Raw genomic sequence first — 13,115 nt, forward strand, 5'->3', positions numbered from 1 at the left:
AATTAAAGTATTTTTTTCGTACTTTAACCAAAGCACCGTTATTTATATTGTAAATTATTTAAAGGTACGATCAATTTGATATTTGTAAGCATATTGAACAATCCATAACTTTGTTTATTTTCAAGAAAGGTTTATATTTTATTTTCACACTAGCCGTGAGGCTAATTACGGATGAGTTTCAATTTTAATTATTGTCAATTTGGCTGAACCTTTGTTTTGACATGTTTATTCAAATGTTAACTCTTAATGCATTTTTTTTATGTTTTATATTAAGTTATTATTATTCCAAATCGATATTTATGTAAATTAAGAATTTAGATAACCTAGTAATGTCTTAGACAAATTTAAATTTATTTAGTTTTTAAGAATAAAAATTTCATAAAGTCGGAATTCGTTTCATTGAAGACCTTTTTAAGCAAATAAATGCCGATTGGTCGAATTATCTGCAAATCTATACATATAATAAAATTGGCGTGTCTGTATGTTATATCGAAAGAAAAATCCAAGATTTCGCGAATATGTATGTTTGCGTTGCTGATAACGAAAAGGTTTTTTGTCTGCAAGCCGCGTTGATTCCAGGGAATCACCGAAACGGCCGAGTCGATTTTGACGGAACTGGCTAAAAGGTAGCACACAGGTATGTTAAAGATGTTTTTTTTTTAAAAATTCCGCGCTAACAAAGTTTGCACGCGACAGCTTGGCAGACAAAAAAATTAACTCCGCCTAAAAATGCAGACATAAAGATGGACGCCTCCGTGAAGTTGGCCCCCTCGCCCTGTTTTTTTTATGCAAATGGCTAGAATCGTTTGAGAGAGATTGAAAGGAAAGAAATATCGTTTGAGAGTTCTTACTTTTCTTTTAGAAACAGTTGAAATTTTGAAATCCAAAATCGAGTAAAACTTGATTGATTATTCTAGGATTGGATAGTCATGCATCGTCACCTCCTTCAGGTGGGATCGTGGTCAAGCGCTAGCTTAACAAATAATAAAAAAAAAACTTAATAGTTTTAGTTTAGAATAGGTATTTCTATGAAAAGATAAACCAACAAATAATATTACTTTAACATGTCGGTAATAAATTACTATTAATATTTAGTAACATTTTGAAAGTAATAATTTTACTGCATTACATTACATCAATTGCCTATTTTTCTATAAACAACGAAAGGATTGATACCTGGCAACTCTAGCTCACTGTTAGAAAGGAAAATATTTGACACCACTTGTAGCCCTCTCACTAGAGTTCAATTTTATTTTGCATACAAAAAGACTATTACGCACTAAGCATAAGGTTTAATTTTCTTTAATTCAACTGCAATATGTACAGATAGAACACACTCCTGTTGTACGTTGTACTTATTACATCCAAGATAGGTACTAATACGAAATTTGTGTTAAGTCGATGTGTCAAACTGACAAGTGCCAACCAGGAGGTGGTATAAGGTTATGTGTAAAGTTTTTGTTTGTTAAAATTCATAATAAAGTAGATTGAGGTTACAATGAAGGTCTACACAAATCACGGTAATACCGGAACATTAAAAGTGTTGATTGCTGCCCAACTAGCGGGCAAAAGAGTGGAAAAATGTCTCGCTTCTTTCGAAGGTATTTGAATTTTCTTCACTATTTTTATGAAATAAAAAGTACATAATTATTATCGAACTGTATCTGGTTAAATTAATATTATTTCGTCCGATTGAGCGGGGGACCGCTTAGTAGAAAATATCGATTTCATAACATGTTTTCTTATTTATTACTTTCATCACAATTTGTTACTATTGCACGTTGGTTAGCTAGTTTTGATGACTAATTAGTTATTTTGCAGAGGTTTGAACTTATATGATTACGTTATAGACAACAGCGTGTATTTACTGTATACGATTTTTATTGAGTAATTTTTAGAGACTAAACTACTGTCAGGCTTTGTGTTTCAATAATGTAAATAAACTAGTAATAAGTATGCATGTAACTAATAATTGGGGGCTGGTACTGAGTGCTTCTCTTGCATTGCAGACGGCATTTTCACAGGACCACAAGCTCTGCCGTTGCTGGAAGTCGATGACTTGTTGACATTCTTTTCAAGTAATGCTGCTGTTCAGTACTTATTTCCGACACTAGACTTGTCTGAAAATGGACAATGGTATGCATGTTTCATTATCTATTTAATATATTCAAAATTTGGGTATCAAAAGCATGTCTTCTTTTAAATCCTTTTTCAGCCAACAGATGCTTGAGTGGGAAGCAACACGCCTCCAGCCTGCAGTAATGGCATTACTCAGTGGAAAGGCTGTAGCTGCTGATCTCCGACAAGTACTGCAAGCTTCATTACAAATGCTTGATAAATTGCTCCAAAAGAACAAGTACATTCTTGGGGTATGTTATGTGCAGTTTAGTTGTACAATTTAAAATTTAATTTAAATACTAACAATAAGCAATAGGCATTTGACATTATGCTATGATGGATTGGGTAAAACCGAATATCAATAACTAAATGATACTGAGGTATAAACACAAGAAAGAATGGATGGATGTTTGTTAATATGAAAACTCAAAGAAATTTAACAAAAATGTAGAACATAATGACAGAAGAAGTCTCATGCACAGGTTACTTCTTACAATATAATAAAACAATACAAATATTTATATTCTATTGTTACAGGAAAAATTATCAGCGGCCGATATATCTATTTGGAGCACACTATATCCAGTGTGCTTTGATGAATCCCATAAACAAACCTATATCACTGGATGTGATAACATTGTTAGATGGAACACTAACTTAGCTTCTGCTAAAGCTATACAGGTATAAGCAATTAATACTTCAAAACTATTTGTAAACCTATTAGGTTCCCGCAGACCTCAGACTTATTAACACCCAACTAAACTATCAGCATATAAAAAGTCTGTAGTCTGCGGAGGCCCTAAGGCAATATATATATCATATTAGTTTTGTGATATGTGTTATCTTTATGCTTTGTTTGTTTTTAATATAAATTTTCTTCATATTTACTTAGGAAGCAGTTCAACAATGGGGATGGTCACCAATGAGTCCCTATGGAGTATCATCAGCACTAGGAATTCCACAGATTGCCAGCATTGTCTCACCTATTGGGTATTTTTATTTTATCATAATTCATACTAATATTATAAATGCGTAAGTTTAGATAGGTGGATGGATGTTTGTTGGAGTTTGTAGCTTAAACGGCTGAAGGGATTCCGATAAAATTTAATATAGATGTAGGGGATAGTCTGGAAGAACATATAGGGTACTCACTTTTGTTTTTTTAATTTCACGCGGACGGAGTCGCGGGCGAAAGCTAGTTTATACACTAATCATTTTATTAAAATGTTAAATCTTTTAATTACTTAGTAACTTTAAAAATATTGCTGGTGTAACATTTTATTTGGATTTTTTCATATTTATGTGTTATTTAATTATTTCCTTTCAATTTTTTTTTTGTTTTATACCAGATCACCAGATGAAGACCCGGCTGCTATAAGTGTTAGTCCTGAAGAAATAGAGGCGGCGAAGGACGGTTGGATTAATGGCGTAAAAAATATGCAAGCACCAATACAACATGAAAAAGTTGTGTAAGTCCATAATCAATACATAATGATTTAATGCCGAATATTGAAACGAATTTTAAATATTTTACTTTATAAGTGCTAACTCCAACAGGTGTCAAAATTTTAATGAAATTTGCCATTCAAGTGTTGCTATATTTAACATTGTTATTGTTATATATTTAAATCAGCTTTATATTTCATTTTAAGCACTTGTCTAGTAATCTACAGGAGTTTCAAGTCAAGTGCTTAAAGTGCTTAAGGCACTGACAGTCTATATAAATGTCGATTCAATATATGGTCCTTACTAGTTTACTCTTAGTCAATAATATAACTAAAGCGCTCCCTTAGTAAAGATGTCTTACTTTGGTAGTTTAAGGGCTTCACTTAGTCTTATAACTTTAGTGGAACATTTTTGTTAGTAAATGTTTTTTTTTCTCAGGTTGCCTGTGAAGGATCGTAAGAACGTTTTGATTACTTCAGCTCTGCCATACGTCAACAATGTACCACATCTTGGCAATATTATTGGTTGTGTTCTCTCCGCTGATGTATTTGCAAGGTTTGTTTAAAATGTTACTCATTTAAACAAATGTATATTTTTTATATATTTAATTGTTTAATGTTTAAGGTACTGTCGACAATGTGACTACAACACGCTGTATATATGTGGTACAGATGAATACGGCACAGCTACGGAAACTAAGGTAATATTTATTGTCCAGCCTAAGTAGAGCCCTATGTTATATGGTTGATTGACCAAACCTGTGGTCAATTTATATTGGATAATAAATGTCTTATCCACATAACACTTTTATTTGATTTGATTTATTTTAAACAGAGAAATGATCTTGACAACACTTAAAAACTAACTAAAACTGACTGGAAATATATTTAAAATTGCTTTTATAACGCTATTTTAGTAAATGTCAATTAATACCTATATTTACTTGTTATTTCAGGCTTTAGAGGAAGGTATAACACCGCGAGAGATTTGCGACAAATACTTCGACATTCACAACGCAGTATATCGCTGGTTTGATATCGGCTTTGATTACTTCGGACGAACCAGCACTAAGGAACAGACTGAGTGAGTATTTAACCAAGTAAATGTAATCTATACTTAATGTAAAAAAGCGTAAAACTTAGGCCCTGTCCCACCAAATTGAAAATTGTCTGATAACAATCCAATATGTAAAATATGTGGAAATATTGGGTTTTGTTACTTTATCTGACAGTCACGTCATTTCTAAGCCGTCTGAGCCTGAATAAGCCAGTGGTGGGACAGGCCTTTAGTTATGTAAGATTTTGTGGTATCAGCAATCACAGTGTATTTTTGAATATATTTTTTAACAAAAAGCCCTACACTTACGATCCGCTTTTAGCTACACATTGTAAAGCTAATAAACACAAGGAATTAATAATTTGGAAAAAACCCTTATGCGGGAAAGGGATAAAGACTACAAGCTGACTACATCAAAGAAACAAGGTTGCTATGGCAACGGTAATAGATATCCAATATCAAAGGCCTTCATTGTTATTTGTAAAAAATTTCACTAATGTAATCAATGAAGTAGAGTTTTTGATTGTACATTGATAGGCACTAATTTATATGTTTGTTGTACAGGATTTCGCAGAAGCTGTTTCTGAAACTAATTGACAATGGCTTTGTTAGCACGCAGTCAGTTGACCAGCTGTATTGTGAGAAATGTGAGAGATTCCTAGCTGACAGGTAAGTTATTGTGTCCTCTGTAGACATATTCATTGACCGACTTCCCAAAAGAAGGAGGTATTCAATTCGACGATATATATATATTTTTTAAATATATTGTTACCTCACTTCCTTTAGAACAATAGAGATAAGAATATTTTTGTACAGGTGTTTTGACATTGGTAATCACTACTCATACTAATATTTTAAATGTGAAAGTTTAGATATATGGATGGACGTTTGTTATTGTTTGTAGCAGAAATGGGTGATTTCAATGAAATTTAATATAGATGTATATGATGGTCTAGACTACTCACTTTTGTTTTTTTTTTAATTACATGCAGGCGGAGTCACGGGCGAAAGCTAGTACACTATAATTTGTACTTTGTTTCGTAAATATAAATATCATAAGGTTATTCTCATAATTCCGCTCATGTCTTATATGTAATTTTCTATACTCAAGTAATAGCAACTTTTTTTAAAGAGATAATTCCTCTTTATAATATTAGTATAGATATCGATATCGTTAGTATAGTTTGTCGTATACAGGTTTGTGGAGGGCGTGTGCCCGCACCCCGGCTGCCTGTACGGCGGCGCGCGCGGCGACCAGTGCGACAAGTGCGGGAAACTCATCAACGCGATAGAACTGGTGGAGCCGAGGTGCAAAGTGTGCTCGCACAGGCCCACTGTGCGCCCCAGTGAACAGCTCTTCATAGAATTGGGTCAAGTGAGTTTTACAGATAGTATAGTCGGGGTCACTGTCGGTGTTGAACATTTAGTAACGAGATTCCGATTTAAAACCAATACAACGCAGCTTGTAAATATTGTAAATGTGTAGATACGAAAAAAAAAATCGGTTAGTAATACACAGTTAATTGATTTTATCTCGATATATTATTATTATACCTTCGTTTGCATAACTCAGTGCTATCTAATTAATTATTTATAGGATGCAACGGTGTGCAGTAAACAAATAGCCGTTACCCATCGATATAGTGAGGATCTATTCTATGTGTGTTGTGTCAGTTGGAGCCGTCACTGCGCACTTGGATCGGCCGTGCGGAGTCGGGGTGGTCTGCGCCGGCGCGCGCCGTGACGCGGGCGTGGCTGCGCGACAGCCTGCGCGCGCGCGCCGTCACCAGGGACCTCAAGTGGGGCGTGCCCGTGCCTATTGACAAACACGCACATAAGGTACGGCTTATTCCCAACCGTCGCTCTGCTCATTCTCCACGAGGGGACAGACGAGAAAAAGTTTCATCCGTCCCACTTTTACGACGAGGGGACGGTTGGAACTTATTATATAACGTTTCCATCTGTCACCTTATTGGTGATAGGACGACTAAAAGGTGGGACTGGGAAAATGTTATGTGAAAGAAATCGCGAGCATGAAATAATAAATAAATTGGTTGGTTAAAATAGAATGAATCTTAAACTTAAATTAAGGTAGGAATAGGATTAAGAAAATGCTGTAGATTTAAGATTTACTTATATTCAGGTGTTCTACGTGTGGTTTGACGCACCTATCGGCTACATGAGCATCACGCAGTGCCTCACCAAGCATTACGAGAAGTGGTGGAAGCCCGACAAAGATGTTGACGTATGTATTCATATTATATTACTTCTTGCTAATGTTATAAACTAGTAATTAAATAAAAATAAAAAGCTTCTTTAGTACCATTTGGTTATTTTCACTTTAATTGTTTTAGGTGAAATTGTACCAATTCATGGCGAAGGACAACGTTCCGTTCCACGTGATAATGTTCCCGGCGACGGTGATCGGCGTCAACGAAGGATATAAACTTGTCGATCATATATTTGCCACAGGTAATATGGCCAAAAATGACAAGAATTGTACTTATTTTGTTAAGAATCTTAAAAATATTATTAATACGAAAGTTTAGATAAATGGATGTTTGTTAGAGTTTGTAGCCTTAACGGCTGAACGGATCTGGATGTAATTTGGCATATATGTAGAGCATAGTTTGGAAGAGCACTTAGGATACTTACCTTTTTTATTTTATTAAGACGGAGTCGCGGGCGAAAGCTAGTTATACATAATTTGGTATTCATAAGCATTGGTTAACTTTGATAAAAGCCAAACATCTACATGTACAACTTACTCGATTGTACTCGCTACTGCTGATAATAAAATTTTACTTGCTGACGAAAATTTGAAGTTATAGTTGTATCAAAACACTTATTCAATAATAATTTTCTTTTTTTTAAAGGATTTTTAAAAATTATTCTATAATTGGTTACAGAGTACTTAAATTATGAAGAAGGCAAATTTTCGAAATCCCGCGGAGTTGGTGTATTTGGAACAGATGCTCAGGTAATTTCATTAAAATTAAAATACTTTAGAAAATCCTCAATTTGGTACGACCATTAATTATTTTTATTGTATTGTTGTAGGAAACTGGCATACCTTCAGATGTGTGGAGATTTTACTTGACAAGTATACGACCTGAAACCTCAGACTCCAGTTTTAGTTGGGTTGAACTTGGTACCAGGTATTTATTTATAATCTTTTAAAATATGAATTAACGTAGTATGTATGGATCAACTTTGTACAGTAAAATGCTTTTTTTTATTTTATTTTAATCAGATGTTTCTTGAGTGTAAACAAATTATTATTAATTTTAATATTTCATGAATAGTCGAATTTGTTTTCTCAAGACATCTCCATTTCCAAACAATTTTTCATTTAACATTAAATATTAACTAATAAAATGTATAAATAATTGAGTACAAGCAGTCTGTGTACAGAATTTTAAGGCTTTGCGTTAATAGTGATTTAGAAAGAAATCATTTTTCATAAGTTAAGGTTCATTCTCTATATGCTGAGATTTTTTTTTATTAAAAATATTAGTAGATTTTTTTTATTCAATAATATTTCCTTTAACCATTCCAAATAAGCTCTAGGCTAGTACTATTAGTCGAATGGCGGGATTCGAACCCTCGACCCCGAGATCGGTAGTGCGTACCCAAAACTTTTAGGCTACTGGCGTATTGTATTTTCATTAATAAAAATATGTTTATTTTAGGAACAACTCTGAGTTACTAAACAATTTGGGTAACTTCTGTCATCGGTCGCTGAGTTTCTGTGCGAACTCGTTCAAGGGCGCAGTCCCCGACGTGGCCCTCACTGCGGCCGACCTGGAGCTCATCGCTCTCGTCAACAGGGAAGTTAGAAGTAAGTCAACATTACACATTACATAACTTAATACATGCTTAAAATAATTACTTGTTGAATTAGACGTTTACTAGCTTTCGTCCGCGACTTTGTCCGCGTGAAATTAATGATTTAAAAATTTTTAATGGTGAAAGAATTTTTGAAATCGGTCCAGTAGTTTTTGAGTTTTTTCAATACATACAAAAATACATTTTTTTTATAACATTAATATAGATAATACATAGGCTCGCAAGTGCCTAAAAAATAATTAATAGCCTATACTCTCTCCTCATCGTTAAATATCATCTATTTTTGGCTATAGCAGTTAAAACTCAAATGTCAATATTGATGTGACTGTAAAAATATTGAGGTAGATATTTATTTTAAACTAGTTGTCGGCCGCGATTCTGTTCATGCGAAAGTAAAAAAAAATGATAGTCTACATATTCTTCCAGAATAAATATATCTTACGTCTATATCAAATGAATAAAAATCCAATTAAATGTTCGCATTTATAATATTAGTAAGATTTGTTTTTGCTTCCGATTTTTTAATTAGTTTATTTATTTATGTTATAATGTAAGCCTTTATTCATACAATAAAATAAAAAATTCTAAGGTAATGCATAAACTCTTATTGTCCATGTGTCATTTTGACAAACGCCTACTCTATTTTGATCCTTAGGATTCCATCTTTCGCCGTTCTGGACCAAACGCTGCCCGATACTGCTTTGGTCTCATCGACCCATTTTATTGTCTGAATAAAGGCTTATATTATTATTATAATCAAAACCACCACTTTAGAAGAACACGCTTTATTGAATAACCAAAGAGTAAAAGGGACACAGACTATAAAAGTACACCAAAGAGTATGTATGATAATAAAGATATAAATGAACAATTATATAGGTTACGTGGAGAACATGGAGAAGGGGCGGCTGCGCGAGGCGCTGCGGCACGTGCTGAGCGTGTCGCGCCTCGGCAACCAGCACATGCAGGCCGAGCAGCCCTGGGTACTGCTGAAGGGATCGCAACATGATAAGTAAGATATTCTATGTTATTCCGTCCCCGTGGAATTAAAATAAAGTGACTAGCCTATTGTTCTAGACTATCCTCTACGTCTATGCCTGATTTCAACAAGATCCGTTCAGCTCTTTAGGCTACAAACTCTAACAAATATGTACGCATCTAAACTTCAGCATTTATATCAATAAGATATATTTAAAATGTAAATCTTCATAGTAAAGTGTACAGATTTTTGAACACTACATCGAAAATCCGTTTTGACTAAAATTATTGGTACAAGTAATATTACTAAATTAACAACATTTGCTATTTTGAATGAAAAAGAAACAAAAAAAGTTACAATTACAAAAAAATCGTTTGACAAAAACCTTATTTTTATTGATGAGTTTAAAGAAAACTACGTATATTTGAGATTGATTACAAAATGATTTTAGTTTTTTTAATATCTTTTTAATTTCACTTTAGTAATATGGCAACATTGCAGGGTGCGGGGCGCGACTGCTGTCGGTGTGTGTTGCCAGCTGGCGGCGCTAGTGTGCGCGCTGCTGGCGCCCTTCATGCCGCACACCGCGCGCCGCCTGCGGGAACAACTCAATCTACCCGAGGTCGCGTTAAGAATCAACCCACAGTAAGTTTTAACTGGCACTAGTGAGTCTAAACAATCTATGTCTGGATCCAACTTTACTGGCTAAGTATTAACCCTGTATTATAATAAACGACATTTATATATGTGCCAGCATCTTAAATCATAAGGCCACGTATAAATTCCAAATGCTATTAAAATTTGACATCTGTGAAATTGTAAGCATTGCTTACGAAGCAAAGTTTTGAGATTCATTTTAAATCTACCTGAAGTTATAAATCTCCATTAGTGGTTACTGTTGTACTATTTGTAATTATTTTGATAGCAAATATTATTTTTTTTAGGAATCCATCATTAGTGCAGTACTTACCACCGGGTCACGTCATCGGTAAACCTGAGCCGCTCTTCTCTAAGATAGAACCCGAGCTGTTAGAGAAACTGCGGGCGAAATACGCTGGTACCCAGAGCGATAGAGCCAAGGTATATAAAAATAAAATCTGTGGTCCGATTATTTATCAAAAAAAGTAACCAAATTGTCATTTAAAAGTCTAACCTAACTATAATGTTATGGTCTGTTTTTATATAAGGTGACAACTGAGCGAGGGGGTCACTTACTCACTTAATTTGTTTATAAGGCGAAGCGACCGTTGCCTATATAATAACAGATGGTCGCCTACCCTTAATTGACGCAGAAGACGGACATAACGATATTTCCCCTTTCTATGCAACTCCACTTTCCGTTCCCATCTTTTCTCATAATCCATCTACAAAATTAAACGCTTTTGTTTAGCAAAATGGCGATACAAAATCATCTCCATCTAAATCAGTAGCGGACCTTGAAGCAGCCGTAGAGAAACAAGTAAGTAAAAAATTGTAATAGTATGAAATACAAATATTTAGCCTTTAACTACTACATTTTTTATAATTTTTCAACAACAATTACAAGTTTTCATTGGCTTTTTAGGGTAACAAAGTAAGAGAAATCAAAGCATCTACAAAAGATAAAACAGTGTGGCAACCTGAAGTTAATAAGTTACTGGACTTAAAAAAACAACTAGAAGCTGCGAAAGTCGCGCATAAAAATACCTCAACGACATCGAGTGATAGTGTTGCCAGTCTAGAAAAAGCTATCGCTGAACAGGTACTAATATTTTTTTAATGTACATGTAAATTTTTGTTACGCCCTTTAATCCTTTATCACAAATTGTGCTATTATTTTCCTCTGAATATTTCCAAACTAATTCTTTTTTGGTAATTAATCAGTACCAACCTCAGGACCATTCCTAAAAAAAACTCTTGTTTGATTAACCGTTAAAAAGCTTCAACTTATTACATTCTATTTCATATTTTTCTGTGTTATTTACATCAAACCACAATTAAGTGAATTCTGCTCGATTTTAAATGATTTTATAATTATCTCCTTACACTACGGGAGTAAGATAAGGAGATGATGATGATGATGATTTTATTATAATTATAATCCTAGGGTGAAAAAGTAAGAAAATTGAAAGCGTCAACTAAGGACAAGAGCGTGTGGCAACCCGAAGTGAACAAACTGCTGCAGCTGAAAAAGCAATTGACAGCTGCGCAGGCGCAGGCCAACACTGCCAGTGCTGCCAGTGTTGCCAGTACTGAAAGTAAAGACGATGTTGCCAGCTTAGAAAAGGCTATCACTGAACAGGTATAATTCTTTAAATGTGACCAATTTTGTTGCATAAATGGTATGAAAAACTGGAATCTTATTTTCAAGCTTATACTGTTCTGTGTCACGTGACAGAAGTTTTATAAATTTGACAGTTGTTAAATGTACCAAATTGGTCAAAAGTAAAATTTTACAGTAGTATATTCAACGCAGTCGATTGTGCGAAAAACTTCGATCATCATCAATCGAAAAAAGAACACTGTTATGCATATTATAAAGTTAAAAAAAACATAGACTATGTTACTCACAGATAAATTACCTTTCTAACGGTAAAAGAATTTTTAAACTCGGCGTAGGAGGTTTTGAGATATTTCAATGCATACAAAAATATAATTTTTTACAATCCTTATAATGTTGGTAGAGATATGTAATAAATATTAACGCTTCATTATTGACAGGGTGATAAAGTAAGAAAACTAAAAGCATCAACAAAGGATAAAGCGGTTTGGCAACCAGAAGTTAACGTGTTGTTAGATCTGAAGAAACGTCTTGCGGCGTTACAAGTCAAATAAGTACAAATATAAGCGTAGGTTTCTACTGCAATGGTTTGTATTAATATATGTTGTCATTCCTTTATTTCTCTTTGACAAAACAGCGACTATAATATATTAATACTGCATTGTAACTGCAGATGAAACACACTGTAACATTAAACAATACATTTTGTAGTACGGACATATTATGTATATTTCTGAAATATAATTTATCAAGACTAAAAAGCATTGAATAAATTCATTAAAATTACCATTTTTTGTAAATGTATTATTTTTCTTGTTTTAGCCGTTTGGTGTAATTTCTTTTTTTTAATATTAACAGTCTGTGGAAAAAATATGTTTATTATAAATGTGCTATAAAAGCTAGTGTTTGGATAATATTTGTTACAAATCGCTCCACTATGTTACCAAAATATATAAACATGTGATGTAAATCAATTTCTAATACAAATTACACTAAAGATTTATAACAATGTATTTATTTACATTTACATGTATGTAAGTTTACACTAGCGCCTAGCGCATTGTGAATGTGTATTTTCTAATAAGATCTCTTTAAATTATTTCATTGTATATCGAGATGTGGAAATAAAAATAACCTTTTATTAAAACAAAAAAATTGTTTTTTAAAACCCAAATAATCGTTGTCAAAATCTTTGCTTGTTTAACATATATTTGGTGGTATTTTAACATGGTCAATCTCCACTCGTAACGCTTCTGTGTAATACTATCATCCCTCTAATTATTTGAACAAAGGGTTAAGTTCACGGTAAAAACAATTTTCCTTTTTTGCCTAACAAGGACTATAAATGTACATATTTTTATTTTTATTTTATTTATTTACGGATAACTTACAGCTAGCTTAAAAAAC

General features: G+C 33.5%; 1 protein-coding gene across 2 annotated transcripts; it reads left to right on the plus strand.

Moving 5' to 3' along the window:
- Positions 1-1,238: 1,238 nt before the first annotated feature.
- Positions 1,239-12,495, plus strand: LOC106101914 (methionine--tRNA ligase, cytoplasmic). Of its 2 annotated transcripts, none has more exons than XM_013281279.1 (24): positions 1,239-1,601; positions 2,025-2,136; positions 2,216-2,369; positions 2,656-2,799; positions 3,011-3,108; positions 3,468-3,587; positions 4,003-4,119; positions 4,189-4,264; positions 4,520-4,647; positions 5,185-5,289; positions 5,818-5,995; positions 6,295-6,459; positions 6,764-6,865; positions 6,975-7,092; positions 7,530-7,600; positions 7,681-7,778; positions 8,313-8,461; positions 9,349-9,481; positions 9,950-10,093; positions 10,393-10,528; positions 10,839-10,907; positions 11,013-11,189; positions 11,535-11,729; positions 12,149-12,495. In XM_013281279.1, exons 1-24 carry the CDS (start codon positions 1,499-1,501, stop codon positions 12,260-12,262), a joined length of 3,006 nt encoding a protein of 1,001 aa, XP_013136733.1. In that variant the 5' UTR covers positions 1,239-1,498; the 3' UTR covers positions 12,263-12,495. The 2 variants fall into 2 exon arrangements, with proteins under 2 accessions (XP_013136733.1, XP_013136732.1); XM_013281278.1 differs by having other exon boundaries at positions 1,240-1,601; positions 2,010-2,136.
- The last annotated feature ends 620 nt before the right edge of the window (positions 12,496-13,115 follow it).

The sequence above is a fragment of the Papilio polytes genome, unplaced genomic scaffold (genome assembly GCF_000836215.1).
Source record: "Papilio polytes unplaced genomic scaffold, Ppol_1.0 DF823935.1, whole genome shotgun sequence".
Classification (NCBI taxonomy): domain Eukaryota; kingdom Metazoa; phylum Arthropoda; class Insecta; order Lepidoptera; family Papilionidae; genus Papilio; species Papilio polytes.

Bases quoted from the DNA above. Each gene is read 5' to 3' on its own strand.
- LOC106101914 (XM_013281278.1), top strand. From the start codon at position 1,499: ATGAAGGTCTACACAAATCACGGTAATACCGGAACATTAAAAGTGTTG. The intron at 2,137-2,215 runs GTATGCATGTTT...ATCCTTTTTCAG, and splicing joins TTGTCTGAAAATGGACAATG to CCAACAGATGCTTGAGTGGG. The intron at 6,460-6,763 runs GTACGGCTTATT...ACTTATATTCAG, and splicing joins TTGACAAACACGCACATAAG to GTGTTCTACGTGTGGTTTGA.